This window comes from Octopus bimaculoides, chromosome 1 (assembly GCF_001194135.2).
Source record: "Octopus bimaculoides isolate UCB-OBI-ISO-001 chromosome 1, ASM119413v2, whole genome shotgun sequence".
In the NCBI taxonomy this organism is placed as follows: domain Eukaryota; kingdom Metazoa; phylum Mollusca; class Cephalopoda; order Octopoda; family Octopodidae; genus Octopus; species Octopus bimaculoides.
In genome coordinates, this window is record NC_068981.1 from 56,074,253 (window position 1) to 56,093,949 (window position 19,697).

Below are 19,697 nucleotides of genomic sequence, written 5' to 3' on the forward strand. Positions count from 1 at the left end.
TTCCATACTTGATTAGCTATACCTGATTTATCAATATCTCTTCATGTCACAGCTTTGTGATGTTCCTCTACCCTTATTTTGAGGGGACAGCATGGGATGGAGTACACGCAGTCTTTGGTCATATTCTCTTCCATTGGTGGTTTTACTCGAAGGAGGTATCTGCGAAGTGTTGTATTACTCTTGAATACTGTACTGATGTCATATGGGCTGCATATCTTTTGTATCTTTTTGGAGAGGCCTTTCACATAGGGTAGACAGACTGTGGTCAGTTTTATCCTCTCTTTTCTTCATAATTGGAGTGGATAGTATGTTTTTGGGGTAGTTGTTGCTTAATAGATTGTTACTTAGCTTGATCATTTCTTTGTGGTGTATTTCAGGATTGCTACTTATATTCTTTGCTCGATGTTTTAGGCACTGAGCAATTACTCTCTTTACACTATATGGATGGTTGGAATTGAAGTTAAGGTATTGTCCAGTGAAGGTTGGCTTGTGGTATATGGATGTCTTGGATCCATACTTGGTACGTGTCATTAATACGTCCAGGAATGCTAGCTAATTCTTTTTCCTTTTCCACTGTGAACTGTATGGATGGCTTTATTGAGTTCACATGACCTAACAGTACTTGGACATCTTCCTGGTGGGGCCAGAGAATAAAGGTGTCATCAACATATCACAGCCATAGGGTTGATTTTAGTGGTGTTGATCCTAAAGCCAAATTCTCAAAGTATTCCATGTATATATTGGCTATTATTGGTGATAATGGCAAACCCATAGCTAAACCCTCTTCTGTCAATATATATCAGCGTCCATTCTGATGTAGGTAGTTTCTACATAGAAGGTCAACATTTCCATCAAGTTTCCTATTGGTATACTAGTGCGTTCTTTTAGATGGGTGTCTGTCACTAGTTTTTCTTGAATCACCGATAGTGCTTCATCAGTTGGGACTTTGGTGAACAAACTTATCATATCTAGACTCACCATCTGGCTTGATCCAATGGGGGGGCGGGTATCCTTGATCACTTTTGTGAAGTGGATGGAATTCTTCACATACGATGTTGACTTTCCTGCTAATGGACTGATTATATCCACAAGGAAGTGGCTCAGTGAATGCTGAACCTCTACAGCTCACTATAGGTCTTAATGGAATACCATGCTTGTGAATCTTAGGGAGACTGTACATGTGTGGTAGTTTACTATAGTGTTGAGTCGGTTGTCTGTACTTCATTGGTATAAAGTGATCCTTGTTCTTGATAAAGATCTATGACAACTTCCTCTCTGTTTTCAGAGTTGGGTCTTTCTCTACTTTGCTGTAGCTACCATCACTTATGAGACTTGTCAATTTTTCCGAGTAGTCAGACTTGTTCATCCCACTGTAGCATTTCCCTTGTCCGCTGGAAGTATTATGATCGAATTGTCACTCTGTAGTCTTTTGATAGCGAACTTTTCTTCCTTAGTGATGTTTGGTTTGGGAAGTTTTGCTTTTTCTAGTTCCTGTCTCACTTTCCACCTTAGTTCATCTCCCTGAGCTTTTGCTATCGCACACACATATATGTATATGTGTGTGTGTATGTGTGTGTGTTTGTCTGTGTTTGTATCCCCTGCCATCGCTTAACAACCGATGCTGGTGTGTTCATGTCTTCGTAACTTAGTGGTTCAGCAAAAGAGACTGATAGAATAAGTACTAGGCCTACAAAGAATAAGTCCTGTGGTCGATTTGTTCAACTAAAGGCAGTGCTCCAGCATAGCCACAGTCAAATAATTGAAACAAATAAAAGAATAAAATACTCTAAATAGTTTGTATTATTTTTTATGAGTGAATTGGTTTTAAGGTTGTTATCGTTTTTGTGCAGCCTCAGTCACAAGTATTTGAGAAGATCTTTGGCAAACGCCTAATTGGTCAGCATTTGATTGTATTTATTGCTGTCTCTATCCTGTCATTATAATGTTAAGATTTATGATACCCATTTTGAAGACAGCAGTTTGTTAACTGAGACTTGGCTGTTACATTCTTCAAGTTTTGTAACCATATAAAAGCATCTTTGTTTGCTCTTGTCATAATAATAATGGTCTACTATAGTTTTGATTTAATGGTGCAATATATAATTTTGTTTTTAAGTTGTATCACTTAATTTTAGGAAATACTAGTTTGTCCTAAATAATAGCTATGTAGTTCAATGAATGTTTTCAGAACCATGAACTTTCTGACTGGCAAGTAATTGATGTACAAATATTATTTTAAAAACATTATTGGCTGATTAGTTTGGTAAGGGAATTGCACAGATTGTTGTGACAATTGCTACTGAGGATACATTTCTGTAAGGTCCACTTTCATCTACAGATATTGGAAAGTGGAGTTGCCAATGAATTATATAGTTGAGTTAATACTTCAAAACAACTCACCTTTAACAGTCAATAATGTTGATTTAGATCTGAACTTCGTAAGATTATCATAATACTCATAGCTATCACATCTTTGTTGTGGGATATGATTTAAATGAAATTTAGTGCTTTATTTCATGTAGAGAATAGTGCCTGTGGTCAAATATACAAACTTGTACCTCTGTAGTTGAGATATTATCACTTTATGCAGTTTGTTATAATTTACCTGTCTCATAATTCATATCAACCAGATTTTTTTCCAAAGGCAAATTTATTGTGTCAGCAATACAAGTTAGATGTGTATTTCTCAATACAAGATAAATATGTATATTTATCTTGTACCACTGAGCTCTTTCTATCCTTATTTCTTAAAAAAGAAAATAATGATGACGCTTGCTATGGTTTATATTTCTTCTAAAGTTGAAATGAAATAAACAAGGACTGTGAATCATTTTTAAAATTCCAAAAATCTAGTAACTTCTTTCAAAGAAATGTCATTGAAATCTTATTACTACCACCATCACATGGCCCAATTCAGATAAACCAATGTATATATCTATACCTGATATCTTCTTTGATAACCTAGTCCACAGCTGTTTTCTTGACCCATTGATTAGAAGTCTATCCTCACTCTATATACTTCACTTTGGAATGTGACTTAGAGATCAAAACAAATTGATCAAGTGATGTACATTTATTCTTTCTAGTTCACATTTTCTTAATCATTCATAAATTTGATACACTATCATTTAAAGATGCAACTTTTGCTTCATTAAATGATGCTACATTATTATAATGGCCAGTATGCCTAGTTTTAGTATCACTGAGGAATCTTCTGTGTGGTTACTTGGCCTACTAAAAATACCTAAAGCTCTCTCAGATTACAGCTTGTCATAAATAAAGTAAGGACACTTTAAACAATGTAGTCTACAAACCATAGAAAAGATAGGATGGTCACAACTGGAATGTGTTTGAATAGTCAGAGACAACCTGGTGTTAAGCAACAATATTCACTATACACTAGTACATTAATAAAAATAAGTCAAACCTTATCTTTGAATAATACAGATCACATCAAAACATTATTATGCACACAGGTATGGCTGTGTGGAAAGCTTGCTTTGCAACCAAGTGGTTTTAGGTTCAATCCCACTGTGCTGCACCTTGGGCAATGTCTTCTACTGTAGCTCATGGCTGACTATCTCAAATGTGAATTTTGGTATATATATATATATATATATATATATATATATATATATGTGTGTGTGTGTGTGTTTGCTTGTGTTTGTCCCCCACCTCTGCTTGACAATCAGACTTGATTTTATGTTCCCTTAACTTAGCAGTTCAGTAAAAAAAGACTGACGGAATAAGGACTAGGCTAAAAAAATAAGTACTGGGATTGATTTGTCCAGCTAAACCCATCAAGGTGGTGTATCAGCATGACCACAGTCCAATGATTGAAACAAGTGAAAGATAAAAATTCTTATATTATTTTTATATTCTTTGATTTTTATGAAACTTTCTTTTTGTTTAGATTCAATATTCAAGTTGTGATAGTTGTTGTAACATTACTGTAACTGGTGACAATTGACAGTGGTTGTAACAGTTGTAGCGGTGTTGCAGTTGTGACAATTACTTTGACAGTTGTTATAGCTGTAAGTGTTGTTGTGGTTGTAGCAGAAGTTGTGACTGAATTGTAGTAAAAACTTAATATTTAAAAAAATTTCTTCTATTACCTTTTGATTATTTCAGTCATTAGACTGCAGCATTGCTGGGGAACTGAAGTGAAGAATTGAACAAATCGATCCTAGTACTTATTCTTTTAAAGCCTGGTTCTTATTCTATTGGTCTCTTGCTGAATTGCTAAGTTACGGGAATGCAAACAAACATTGGTTGTCAAGTGGTGGTGGGGGACAAACACGGACACACACACACACACACACACATGACAGGCTTCTTTCAGTTTCTGTCTATCGAATACACTCACAAGGCTTTATTTAGCCCAAGGCTATAGTAGAAGACACTTGCCCAAAGTGCCATGCAGTGGGACTGAATCTGGAACCATGTGGTTGGGAAGCAAATTTCTTACCACGCAGTCATGCCAGGTTATTATTTTTACATTTTCTTTCTGGTGTCAGTTTATTTTAGACTAATTTGGCTGTGTGGTTTAGGTGAAGGATTGCAGACCACTTGGCTAGAAGTGTAAATTGTATTAAGTATCAGCATGTTGTGCTCTAGAGGCAGGCACTTAATTCTGCTTACCCCATGTTGCTTGACTGATGAAGAGACTGTTTTGATTCCAACTCCACAGAGTGATTAGTAATTGGAAGGACATCTATCAATAGAAAAAAAAAAAAAAAAAAAAAAAAAAAAAGAAACGTCCCCTCGAAATAAACAACTTATCAGGCAAATAACCTTCATACCCTTGCATGTATGTAACAGTGGATGTAAAGCAATAATATATGTAAATATGTTTGTATGTATGTATATAGGTGAAATAAACATCAGAGATATTTTGCTCCACACAGAAACTGCAGGAACTACTCAGAGACTTTGCAAGCACTTCTAAATCCAAATCCATTGCAATGCTGGAAACCCTTCAGTATTGTCAGCAGTGTTTCACTCTATAGCCTGTACACTTTGCCTATGTGGCGCAGTGAGGACTAAACTAGTCTTCACCTATGGAAAAGGTTCCACTTATAGTCTCTTATTAACCATAATCACCTTGAGCTAGTTTTGGCTGCTTGATGGCTTTCTTCAATTGTCTGGGTTCCAGACTTATCTTCTGCAGGAAATAACATACTGATCTAACTGGAAAGCTGTGACAGCTGACTTCAGTGGAGAATGAATCTGGATGTTATCCCTTGACAACGGCTTCATTGACTAAGTCCTGATATTTTGTTTTCCTTACCTGGTGGGATATATCAAGTCTGTCCTCCCAGGGTTCTGTAAGTTTCACCATGACAATTATGTATGTATATATCATCATCATCATCATCATACTTTAATGTCCATTTTCCATGCTGGCATGGGTTGGTTAGTTTGACCAGAGCTGGCAAGCTGGAGAGCTGCCAGCTCGGTTTCTGATTTAACTCGGTTTCTACAACTGGATGTGCTTCTAGTACCAACCATTTTACAATGTGTCTGGGTGCTTTTAATATGCCATCAGCATGAGTGCCTTTATGTGACACTGGCACATGACTCTTGCAAGCCAATCCTCTTCACCAGTAGGAGTGGGCCCTAACACTTCTGTGGAGGACAGGTGTTCTTGAGTACAGCAAAGTGCCAGATATTTTGGTTCTTTATCATCTCCCCCAAAAAGTTCAGTGTCCTGAGGTTCTCTCTCTCTCTGTCTCTGTCTCTGTCTGTCTGTCTCTCTCTGTCTCTGTCTGTCTGTCTGTCTGTCTCTCTCTCTGTATGTATATATATATATATATATATATATATATATATATATTGCTTTCTATCCAATGTTAACTTAATTTTATAATAATGCATTTTAAATTTGCATAATAATATATCAGAATATATTCTGTTAAATTAAAAAAGTTTGTTTTATTTGATAAATGTGAGATGTAGATAATATATCAAATTGGTAGCTTAGAATCTTCAGCTTACATCTGAATCTTCAGTAGGCATTTCAGTATGTTTTAGAATGGGATACTTATTTTTTACAAAGCTAGAAATTATGTACTGAGTCAAGCCAGTCAAGAAACCTCTGTGTGGTCGCTATCCATCCTAGAAACAGCAGCCAAATCTTCCTCAAATCACACACTCCTACCTTAAAAAATGAAGGACACTATATAATATAGGTGGAATAAAAGATGTGATGATTGTGTTTGAAATGCCTTTGATCATAATGTCTGCTTGATCAAAGCCAACTTATTGCTAAACAATAATAGCACCATAAATATTAAGAAAATTATTGGTTATAGACTCATCATCCTTTTTTGGGACAAACTTATATTGACTTTCCATATCCATCAGAAGTTTTTGAAATTTGAAGAGCACAGTTCAGTACTGAGATATTCTGAAGATTGATAGGAATGTAACTTCATCTCAGAAGAATAGAAAAGAACACATTTTGTAACTAACTAATTTAAATTAATGACCTTTGATTGCATTATAAGGAAGGGTAGTCTTTTTTATGTGAAATTTAATTGGATTTTTATGTCCTTCTAAATTGTGGATAATCACAGAGGCCAGTGAAGTGATGAACTAATTCTTTATCCACTCAGCACCTTCTCAGGATGCACACTATTATATCACTTTAGTGAGTGTCTGCTGCCTTCCTCTGCCAGATGAATCCTGTAATAATTGATAGAATCAACTCAAAATGAGATAAGCCCAGAATTACTCTTATCATTGCTTTCAGTTTCATTATTATAGCAGTGCTCCAGCTTAGCCACACAATCTACTGGCTTGAATTAGACTATATTGTTTTGTTTCCTATGAGTTTTTTTAATTATAAGGGAATCTAGCTGTAAAATCATTACTTCAACTACATGATGGAGAACATGTAGCTAAAACCTTCAAAGTCACTACAAATGCATGACCTCACAGTCTCCAATGATGTTCCCTGGCAATGTCACTTCCACAACATAGCAAAAACTTCTTTCCAAAGACTAGATGGTTAGTCTTTGGAAATAATTCAGCTCCCAACAGTTGTCAACTCTCTAAAAAGTTCATGTGAGGTCCACAATAAAATGCTGCTCCCACTTCTTGGGACACTGTTGCTTGACTACATCCACAAGAAAAGAAAAGAAAAATGCACAAAGTCTTTTATCAATATACTGTGATTTCTGACCCACAGATGTGCAGATGCACTGCCTCTTCACTACTCTGCCATATCTGTGGCTACTGCACCCCAGTGATGGCTGATCTTGTGCCACCTCCATTTGGTCCTACCCAGCTCAATTGTGTCTTTTCTGTTCATCACCCATTTTGTGCCCTAGGCCTTGCACTAACTACTATACCTAATCTTCCCCAGAAAGTTAATCCTCTGGAATTTCTTCTATGCTCATATTTTTTTTTGCATCTCTTGACTTGTAGTAGTTTGAGAACCATTAATATATATATTGTCTAGTATATATAATGTTACCACATTCTTTATATGGCTGTTTTATTTCCTTGTCCTACATTCTTGGCTGTGACATCTGTTAATTCCTGTCAGTCATCTCTTTAACTGTAGTTATGTTTTGTAATGTAAAATATTCTGTGTTGAGTATTGAGTAAGAATAATGTGTGTCTGCTGCATTAACTAACCCATTAAACTGTTTCAAGTAGTTTTGTTGCTAAATGTAATATAACAGGTTTATATCCTAATCAAGCACATGTTAAGGAATAAGCATTAAGATAATGATGATAATGATACACAATCTTTATCATCAGTGTTTACGAATAAAATTACTTTGAGAGTTATGGGAAAAAAGTTTTGAGAAATTTCGCCTGTCGAAATTTTTTTCCCATTGCTATTTGACTCTTGTGATACGCAGTTGTTTGTTCTTTCATTATTTTAGTTTAGTTATTCTCCCTCCACTTTTTTTCTTGTTTAATGTTGTCACTGTTTTAGTTATTTGGTCTTTAGTTTTTTTTTATAAACTATATGAGAAAAACATTTTTGTACCATTGACATTGTTTTGTCAGCTGTATGTTTTAAACACTTTCTCAATAATCGCAAAGCTTGTAGAAGTTCTCTTAGTGCATGAAAGTGTAAAGATTAATGTAATTTTGACACCTGGAATTCTAGAATGATGTAACTCTGGAAAAATAGATTGTCTATTTTATAGTAAGTAATGAGGGACTCAACATCATTAGATGTTAAGGAATTCATTTGTTCCCTGTATTTATGAATTTAACCACTAATTCTGTGTGAATTCAGGTAAAACTTAGTTTCAGATTCTTATCCTTTTCAACTTGTTGATGTATTAACAATTCAGAATAGTGTTTTTTTAATACTAAATGCTTACTTTGCAGGTGGCCTCTACACTGAGGTCTCCTGCATACTGGCTATATTTGAAACTGCAAATTATTACCAAACAAGATAGGAAACTGAAATTCACACAACAATTCAATTGTTTGTTCATGTTTCTTTTCATATGCAAATGAAGAAAATTGCTGACAATGTTATTAAGTAAATAAAGATTCTTTAAATCTAAAACTTTTTGCTGTTTATATTTGTTGATGCTCAGAGAAAGTAGAGAACTTGATGTTTGAATTATTTTTACTTGGTGAATGGTTGTAGTTGTTTTCTAGCTCAAATGCAAAGTGAACATTATATTTAAATAACTTGATCTTTAGGGTTATTTTTATTTTGGTTGTTTTAGTATTTGGTTTAATATCTTTGTAATTTAAATGACATTTCCTTATGTGACCTTTATATATTCAGATGCCAGCATCTTCCTAATTATCTGCTATAACCATTTATTTTGTTTGATATCCTGAGAGTTAAAGAGCTTGTACAAAGGCCAACAGTGTTTAAAGTTCCCTACTTTGTCATCCTAGTTGAATATTCTTTATGTTGTTTTACAATATCTATTTTATTTATAATACTTGTCTCCATGGTGTCATAATTAAGAGATAAACAGATACTTGAAACATTATAGTTTTAAAATCTACTTCTCTAAGGATTTCAGTATGTTTTCAGTTTGTGGTATGTGTATATGTGCACTACAGTGGAGGCGCAATGGCCTAGTCGTTAGGGCAGCAGACTCGCGGTCATAGGATCGCGGTTTCGATTCCCAGACCGGGTGTTGTGAGTGTTTATTGAGCGAAAACACCTAAAGCTCCACGAGGCTCCGACAGGGGATGGTGGCCAACCCTGCTGTACTCTTTCACCACAACTTTCTCTCACTCTTACTTCCTGTTTCTGTTGTGCCTGTAATTCAAAGGGTCAGCCTTGTCACACTGTGTCACACTGAATACCCCCGAGAACTACGTTAAGGGTACACGTGTCTGTGGAGTGCTCAGCCACTTGCACGTTAATTTCACGCGCAGGCTGTTCCGTTGATCGGATCAACTGGAAACCTCGACGTCATAAGCGATGGAGTGCCAACAACATATGTGCACTACAGGTTTCAAAGAAAACTTATTTTGAATGTGGTGGCTCCTTAAAACAATCTGTTTTATCCCTTTGTCACATTTTACTTGAAAATACTCTCAGCAAATTAAGATGAGCCTTTCCTTGAAAATTCAAATTGGATATCAACCTGACACTTGAGGCTTTCAGTGAGATTAATTCAGTTGGATATATAGTATTTCATTCTATTAATACTCACTTTCAAGTTTAGTGAAGTTTTAACTGTCATGAGGAATTTTTATGAAAACTGATTTAAAATTTAACTTCAACCTTTAGGCAGGCTAGATGAGTTATGTAATAAAGTTGCTGGTACCTACCCATTTTCATTGCTAAGGAAACAGGTTTGGAAAAAGTGTCATGTTGAGATTACCTGAATAAGCGTCTATAGGTTTCATTTATCTCTTGCATTGCAGGTTTCTTGTTAGCTAATATCACTGCACTCTGATACACATTCTATAAACTTTTGAGTTAACAAAGATTTGGTTTTGTCCTCTGTACTCTTCTTCCTGTTCATCAACAATCTGTTTGCTTTCATCTCCAACAATCCCCACTCTTATGCAGATGATACCACCCTAGATTCTTCACCAATGTTCAGCAACCAAGCTTCATCTACATTCAACCCAGACACTTTGCTCCAAACTTCCACTGACTTTATAAATAGAGACCTCAAAAACTTCCTCCAATGGGATATTAATCTTGTTTTCTTCACCATTACAAAGACACAACCACCACATATACCAAGAAAATAATCTTCTACTTCATCTAAACGTGAACAACATGTCACAAGAACACTTTAAATCATTATAAATGTTAAATTTCACCATTACTTCTAGTACATGCACATTCACAACATAACCATGATTGGCTTTCCTGTTTAGGGTCTGAAAATACTTCAGCTCCCAATAATTGCAAACTTTCTACAAAGCTCAAATGAGACCCACAATTGAATATTTCATTGACATCTGGGATGGTGCTGCCATTACATATGCAAACATCCTATATCATGCCCGTCTCAAACTCCTCCTTTTCCCAATTGATGGTATGAATTTACTTGCCAGCTAATATACTCCTATTTCTAGCTTTCAGACAAGCTGTCTCTTTGCACTTACTGTCTTACTGCTATTACAACAGTCACTTTTTGGGTATGGTTGATTTTGTGCCACCTCCACTCAGTTTCAACTGATTCATTTATCTCTGTTTTTGCCATCCATACATCCATATTATGACCCCACCTCCACACTACTGTTTATCTATTCTTTCCTCACCACAATACTAGCTCTCTGGGATTACCTCCCTGCTCTTGTTTCTTTACAGCCATCATTTTGCAGTAGTTCAAGATTATCAACTATGCAAGTCTCACTAATCTCAGAGGTTCTGCAAAGGCCACAAGCACAAGCCCTTCTCCCATAAGCACATCTTAAATATATGAGGTTGATAAAGTTTTAGATATTATCCTGTTATTCTTTTATCACTATCCTTAAAGTAACCAAATTTTTTTTTGACTTTGACTTACAATAAATAAATTTTAATGTTTTGCTGTTTTGAATGTTTCTATTTATTTGTTAATGAAAATGAGGTGGAATTCAACTTCTTCATGTTCATTAATTTACAGCCATGTTTTCAGGCTATTAGAATGGTATTAGATAAACTGTCTTAAGAAGTTAAAAACAAAATCACACTAAAATAATTTCTTTTTCATTAATGCATTTTCTTTATTGAATTACTTTCCAAGTTAGTTGTGTATGCACATGGAATCAGAAACCCTTTGGACATCACTGCAAGGCACAAGAGTGATGTGAATGAATGATAAAAGAGAGTAAGATGTATGGGACTTCTTACATAGCATATAATTCTGTAGAAATATAGCTTGAGAAATAAAAACAAGTCAACCTTTATAAATTGAGGAACATTTGACCTAATCCGTAAATAAAATATATATCCATATAACAATCGTTACTTTCTTTTTCCTGAATGTTTCAAAATTTGTATAAAGCTGCAAAAGTGCTGTTTAATGAGAACAGTTTCGTTTCTTATTATAGCAATATAACATCCTTACATTCCAATTATACCCTTCCCTTATAAGAACTAACACTGAAGTAGGCTTTGACTGTGAATGACACCACACAAATAAATGCCTCCAAATAATCTCTAATTGTTTTAGTTGACTTAGTAAGTACATGTGGTTTCTAAGCTATAAGACCTATTTAAAATGCTATGTACATAATTATTGTTTTGTTCTCTGTTTAATTTCTTTAGCTTACTTTATTTTGTGTCTTTTGCTATAGCCTAGGGTGAATTACTTACTTTTTGGCTCAACTTACCACAATGAATTGTTGTAAACCTAACTGCTGATACTTATCATTAAGTTGATTCGGGTAGTTGAAAGTTAAGTGTATTTGTCATAAATACAACACACTGGTAACATGATATAAACTGGTGACTGTTTGAAAGACAGCTCACCATCCTGTCAATTTGTATATGATATCAATCTTACAATATGTGATTTAACTCTTTAATGGCTAATTTTCTTTTACAGAACAGAGAAGTCTATTTTTCTGTTTACATTTTACTTTGGGATGATTTATATGACATGAACAAGTGCTTTTATAGCTGGCTCTCCACTCTGACACTAAGTGATATAACAGAAATTGGTTTCAAATTTTGGTACAGGGCCAGTAATTTTGGGGATGGAGATAAGTCATTTACATCGACTCCAGTACTCAACTGGTACTTATTTTATCAACCCCAAAAGGATGAAAGGTAAAGTTGACCTTGGTGGCATTAGAACTCAGAATGTAAAAAAAAAAAAAAATGAAATACTGCTGGTGTGCTAATGATTCTGCCAGTTTGCTGCCCTACACAATAACAAATATTAATGATCCAATGAGGGAACCTCTACATCATGGTTTAGCATACTAGAAATAGTAGTCAAATCTCCTTCAAATCAAATCCAAGCAACTTAAAAAGAAAAAGAAAAAAGACATTATATAATGCAATCTTGGATAAACTTGCAGAGAGTTGAGATGGTCACAACTGGAATGCTGTTTATTGCAGGTCTGCACAGTCATAGGTCAACAACATCATAATAATGTTTTTTAATATGTTCATTTATATGTTTATCTGATTTGAAGCATAAATATTTAATGTAGAACAAAATTTTTATGTTATAAAATATAACTTTGAAATTGTATATTTTTGTTTTTATTGTTTTTGACAGTGAAATATCTTCGAGAAGTTACACCTTATTTTAAAAAGAATTCTGCTCTCAGTGAAATTGGCTGGGGCCCTCAAGAAATCAAAGATGATTCTAAATCAAATTGGACTGAGTCAAAGCCAATCCCTTTGAAACTATGTTATATATGTAGAAATCATGAAATGTCTGATCCTGAAAAATTAACAATTGAACTTCATTCTCCTGACACAAAGAGTTCCTGTATTCTTCGTTTTCCTGATGTTGTCACTGCTCAGGATTGGTTCAATGCAATTTATTCCAATATAGTGTTACTAACAGCCCTGACAATCATAGAGGCCAACCAGATTATGAGCACTGCACCAAATCAGAGAGAACTAAAGCATATGGGATGGTTATCTGAACAGGTGAGATATATGTTAGGTATTGATCATAATTGTGAATGATACACTCTTGAATGTCATAATCTTAAATATTGGAATCCTAAAAGATCAGAATCTTTAGAGATTGTGATCTTTTAGGATTACAATATTTGGAAGACTGCAATTCCAAATACTATAACTACAAAAAATCAAAATCCCAAATGTTGAAATTTTGAATGAATGTCTTATACTGCTCACCATCGCATAAATCTAGCTTTGCACACTTACTTGTCTCCCTTTACTTTCACACTTCATTAGACCACAATTTCTTGTGTTGAAGATGAATATATTCACCAAAGAGAGCCATGCTGATCCTACCAAATAAAAAGCAGCTATTCATTGTGATGCAAGACTTTAAAATATAGTTAATTATCATAAAAGTAGGTCAGCTTGTGTAGGCTACCTCTGTACAATTTACCCTTATTATACATTAACATTTTTCCAATAAATCTCTTTTTACAATTGTAAATAAATATCCTTTAAGAAAGTTTTTTTTTTTATTAGTTTTTCACAAAATATCTCTTCAAGATTTTGACTTTTTGGGATTGTCTTTCAGGATTATGACCCTGAACCACACACACACATGTATCTATATTAATGTTTGTTTTCATGTTGAGTTATAATAAAGACAAGTTTTCATTAAACTGAAGGATTATTCAATGCTTATTGTAGAGTATATATTTGATAATCTTTAAAAGAATAGTGTTGATAGTAACTTTGACGTTTTAGACTGCTTAGCCTTCATTGGACAGTCCATTGGAGGCTAGGCTGGCCAAAACTTTATTGTCAACATTATTGCTAATGAATAATATATATATATATATATATATATATATATATATATAATATGATCTGATTTGCTCTGTTTAAATTGCAATAAAAACATGTGAATAATCTTTGTATTTCAGCTACACTATGTTCTGCATAATATTTATTCTGTTTACATTTAGCTTTTCTGTGTACTTTGAAACAAAGACACATATTTAGGGGAGGGATTACATGATTAAATCAGTCCTAAAAATTTTATTGATCTTGATGAAATGAAAGGCAAAGTCAATCCTGGCATGATCTCAGCGTGTGAAGAAACATAGCTAAATATTGCTAGGCATTTTGTCTGCCAAATTGTCAATTCGACCATACCATCACAATGCTACAATAACATTAAACAATAACAAGAGCACTCTGAGAGCACAAACGTCCACCAAGGCAACACCAATATCCTCTCAATGATTATCCAGAGATGATTTTTAAAATGAGAATATCTGAAATAAACTCGACTGCTCTCACAAGTGAGAATACTAAAAATGAACCCAACCACTCTCAAAAATTGAGTAAAGAAAACGGAAAAATAATCCAGAATTCTTGTCTGGATCGATCTCAATGGTAGTTATGGAATGTGAAGGTAGGTGTGCAGGCCGTGTTTGTAATGCTGTGTGTCTGTCATCTGCAGTGGGAACAGGGACAGTTTTCTCTATGAAGGCCTTTTTTAGTCTATCCACTGATATAGTGTCTTTACGACCATTAAAGGTCTATAGTGAAAAATTTATCTGTGCATGAAAAAAAACCAGAAAGGAGCTGCATACAGTGCTGTTAGTGGAGGTTTAACAACATTGTTGCACACAAAAACGTGAGTCCAAGAAGTAAAGCTTCCTTCAAGGCAGAGCTAGAAATGCAATTGTTAAGTAGGTAAGAGGTTTAAAACAGGAATGATATATTCAAAATTGGTAAAACTAAAAATTGTCAAGGATAAATTAAATTTATTATTGTTACTGAATATGTTTGTGTTATTTAATTTCTGAACGGTTTTGCTGCCGTTTGTTTATGTAGTTTGATTTCTTTATCCATCAGTTTCTACTAAGATAGAGACGCAAGTAAAATTAATTATAGAGAAACAAAAATAAAATGTTGGAAACAGCAATGCCGCCATAACTTACATGGAAACCATGAGTGTGTTTTCAGGGGAGATAATCAGAGAAATACTTGAAAGTGAATGTGAGATCGTAATACTCCATGTAAAGTAAAGTAAATATAACAATCCAGAATCCTTGCTCAGTATCAGATCAGTCCCCAAATCTAGTCAGATCATGCCAGTCACAAGGCCAAACATTCCTGAAAGTTACATCTGAATCCAGCCAGCAGTTCTTGAGATATCTTGTCCACAAACAAAGGCAAAGACCGATACAGCTTGGCACTATTGACATCGCAACTCATTTCTACAGCTGAGTGAACTAGAGCAATGTGAAATAAAGTGTCTTGCTCAAGAACACAATACACAGCCAAGTCTAGGGATTGAGCTCACTGCCTCATGATTGTGAGTCCAACGCTCTAACCACTGAGCCATGTGCTTTTGTATGTTTCATGTTTTGTGAGTATTAAATAACATGTTTAAGACTTATTTTGTTAATGAAGCTACAAAAGTACACTAATTTGAACCCCAGCTCATTAAAGAGCATCTAATACTAATGGTATTAATCATAAAATAAATGTAGATTATGTCAGCTTTTTTCCCCATTTAATGTTATGAAAATGTTAAGAATAACAGTGTGAAAATGTTAGTGCAACTGTAATATCCCAAACAAGAAACTTTAACAATAAAAATAGTATGACACTAATAAAGTGTATAAAGTATCCGCTGCATTTGTCAAAGTATGCAGGAGAGGTGACTGCAGTAATGGTTGGTTGAAAAAGAAGCAGGAGTTGAAAGTAAAATAGATCAAGAAAAATATGAAAGTAAGTCGTTAGATTTGATTTTAGAATGCTATTCTTCACTGATGTGATTTAAAGCTGCTCTCCTATGGGATGATCTAGCCCATGCTTAATATTAATATATATTAAATAAAGTGTCTTTACCAATCTTGTTGAGGTCAACTTTGGTTTTTATCTTCTTGAGGTCAATTAAATGCCATTCTAATACTGGGGTCAGTAAAGTTGACTTTGTTCCTCCTCTAAATACAAGGCTTTGCTTCCTTTCTAAGAAGTCATTATTATTTTTAGGATGTTAAATGGCAGGATTGGTAGAGCATATGACAAAATCCTCTGAGGTATTTAGTTATATCACTTTTATGTTCTGACTTAAAATCCTAATTTCCATTCTGTCATTCGGCCTTTCATTATTCCAGGATCAACTGGTAATATACTGAATTACATTATGTCCCTCATCTACAAATTTGTTGTCTTCTGACAAATTAAAAAAAAAAAAAAAAAAAAGAAGTATTAAATTTTCAGTCAATATTGTTATCTTCACTGTTAATTGATTATAGACTTATGTCTGTAGTCTACAATGTTTTCCACTGATTAATGTCTTCAGTTGCTGTTGATTATATTGGTTTTAATTAGATCACTTTCCTGCTGCATGTAGACATCTATTTTAGAAACTAATTTTGGTGCTTAAATATAAATATAGAATGTTCCATATCATTAATCTGATTGTTATGGCTACATGTTGGCTGATATAGTGGCCCTCCTACCTTTTGGTTATTAGAATCTGTCAGTTATTGATTTTGTTCTTTATCCCAATTTCAAGCTCATTGAGGTCTAATTTTATCAACAAAATTTTTAATGTTGCAGTTCTTTCATCTGCAGTGATTGTATACTGGATTTGTGCTATAAAAATCATACATTTGATTTTGCTTGGTACATTCTCTTCGCTGGATTTTGATAGCTTGTACTCATTCTTGGTTTAGGTTTATTTTGCATGTGTGTTGTGCTTGATTTGATCAGCATTGCCTTTATTTCTTGATTTGTTTAGCATGACCCACTTGCAATTAAAAATAAAACGATGTAAAAAATCCATGTTTTAGTTTTATGCCATTGATTGCCTCCAGGCCAAGATGAGCACCACTTCATGACAAATAATATCAAGTCATTTGATGTTGCAAAGGGTTCTTATCAATATTCTCCTTCCCACTTTTATAATCCTTGATCTTTGTTGAAATTGGTTGAGTAAGGTAATAGTGCATTTTTCCTGATAATTTTAGCTGTAATAGTTTCCTTTATCAATTTTCACTGTTTGTTTCCAATTACTTTCAGCTTTCATTTTCCTTGGTTGTGTCTTTTCCATGACTGCATCATCTAACCAGTGTACAGATCATAGCACTTATGACTTAACTATTAAAGCAGTTATTTTGACTGATACAGCTGTTACATGGTCATAAGATTTTTTAAAGAATATAACAAAAATATGAGCTCTCTCTCTTTGAAGCCATGTTTGTTTGCAATGATATTCAGGTGTAAATGGCCAACCAAATATTTTGAATATTACATGTGATTATAAGAAATAACAATTGAAACCAATGATGACTGAGAAATTGTTTAAAGATTGGTAGGGAATCAGGAAGGTAGTTTTGATTCTTCAAAGTTCACCAGTATTGCTTAGTCTAATTGGTTAAAGAAAAAGAATTTCTTTCTTTCATTTGTATGTTATTCTTAGTTTCTATGCCATATGGGTAAATCCTCTTCTTAGCACCAAATCCTGCCTGTATTGTTTAACATAAGAAAATGAAAAAAAGTGATCTTCTGCATTGTCTTTGCTCAATATACAACTGAATTTTCTTCAAAAAATTACCACTTCCTTTTTTTTTAAGTCTTGAAATTTTTGCTTGAATGAAAAGTGAAATTTGTCTCAAAACCAATCTCCTGTACATTATACATTTACACATCCAGTGTCACACCCATGCCAGCATGGAAGGCAGACATTTGTTTGATAATGATGATGAAAGTCTTGGATCTGTGGGTTACACCTAAGATTTTGATTGTCTGTTCCGTACTTTGTATCTGTTCTGGCAGAATTGAGATAATCACTCAGTAACAATTACAAAATTCACTTGACAAACAAGTAGACTTATTGAAGCAACAATGTGAGTTTAAAAGTGGATAAATGTTATATAAGTCTATTAGCTTGAAATTTGTTTAAATTCTTAATTCATATGAACGTGTTTTTGAAACCATTGGTTTGTTATGGAAGAAATTGTAAATGTTGAATTAGTTTGACAGAGGAACATATCTGTCAAACAGTGGACTGCTCTGTATTGCAGATTTGTTTTGATTTCTTGTTATTTGTTTATTTTAGCTTTTGAATGATCAAGGTACTCCTACTTGGAAACCTGTCTTTGTTGCTTTGACTGATCAAGATATGCTACTCTATGACACTGCTCCTTGGAGTAAAGAAGAATGGGCAACACCATTTCAGAGTCATTCATTACTTGCTACTAGGTAAACTATCCACGATTATTTAACTGTCAGTTCCACCATCTTTTTTAAAGTTTTGTCTGATGTTTTTTCTATTTTTGTTTAGATTATGTTAAAAAAATGCATATCTATTTTACACTCATGTAGAAGCAATAAAGGGATTGACTATAATAGTTATTCCTGATTTTAGGTGTTTTTCTTTTATGGGATTGTATTCTTTTTATTCCTTCTCTTGCAGACTTGTCCATTCTGGTCGACAATATAATCCAACAACTGATTCTGACATTCTCACATTTGGAACACGTTCAGGAACGCGGCAAGGTATTGACACACACATCTTTCGAGTTGAAACACAAAGAGACCTTGCAAGTTGGTCTCGTGCCTTAGTGCAGGGGGCACATGGTGCTGCTGTGCTTGTTAAAGAAGTTATATGTGGTATGTATTTGTTGTTTTGCAAATTTTCATAATTCTACAAATATTCTTGTTTTTTCTTTTTTTGTTATTCTGTAGAGTTGCTGTTGGCTGACTAAGTGTGTTGGCTAACTATTGCATACATATATGGTACTGGTTGGGAGTGTTAGCCAAGATTTGTAACTTCCAATACTCAAATTTTCTTAGCGGTAAATTAATCAATACTATATGGTATTTGGTAAATAGTGTAGTGTTCTACTTAAATAACAAGTGTTTTGTTAGCTTCCAGTGCTGGGCTCACATCTACCTATGAATCAGAAGTTGGTAATGGGAAAATATACTCCAGTGTAACTATCTTAAGTGATTCTGAAATCATCTGAGTTGTTAAACATTAAATCTTCTTGTGATACCTTTAGATTATAATATGGTTAGAAAAAAATCACTATTACAATCCAACCTTTGCCAGCATGGAAAATGGATGTTAAATGATGATGATGGTGATAATCCTTACTAATATTACTTATTTAGGAGACAAATGCAGACATTCAGTTGTCAATCATAGGTTACTGTATTCTGTGAATATATCATTTTTCCATTATGCTGTCAGAACTGCTTAAGGTGAAGTTTGAATACTTATAAGATATTGTTTCTATATAGGAAATGTTTCTTTTTTTCATCCTTTGAAAATTTCCCTTCAGAAAAATGGGGGTTATCTTATGCCTGAGCATTTGAAAGCCTCTCAAATTTTAAAAATAATTTTCATTATGAAAATGGAGTTGTTCTTTTCTGAAGCAATCGTACATTTGAATATATAGAATTCATTTGATATGCTTTTTATATAATCTGAGTAAAATTGTCTTGAAAAAAAAAAAGTTCTATACAAGAGTTATCATCATCATCATCATCGTTTAACGTCTGCTTTCCATGCTAGCATGGGTTGGACGATTTGACTGAGGACTGGTGAAACCGGATGGCAACACCAGGCTCCAATCTAAATTTGGCAGAGTTTCTACAGCTGGATGCCCTTCCT

General features: G+C 34.1%; 1 protein-coding gene across 1 annotated transcript in view; it reads left to right on the plus strand.

Annotated features, from left to right (window-relative positions):
• Window positions 1-19,697, plus strand: part of LOC106880993 (beta-1-syntrophin) — a 41,899-nt gene that overhangs the window by 15,722 nt on the left and 6,480 nt on the right. The window contains exons 2-4 of the mRNA XM_014931176.2: window positions 12,675-13,054; window positions 18,138-18,280; window positions 18,495-18,691. Of these exons, the coding sequence (XP_014786662.1) occupies window positions 12,675-13,054; window positions 18,138-18,280; window positions 18,495-18,691 (720 nt within the window). The remainder of the gene's footprint in view (window positions 1-12,674; window positions 13,055-18,137; window positions 18,281-18,494; window positions 18,692-19,697) is intronic.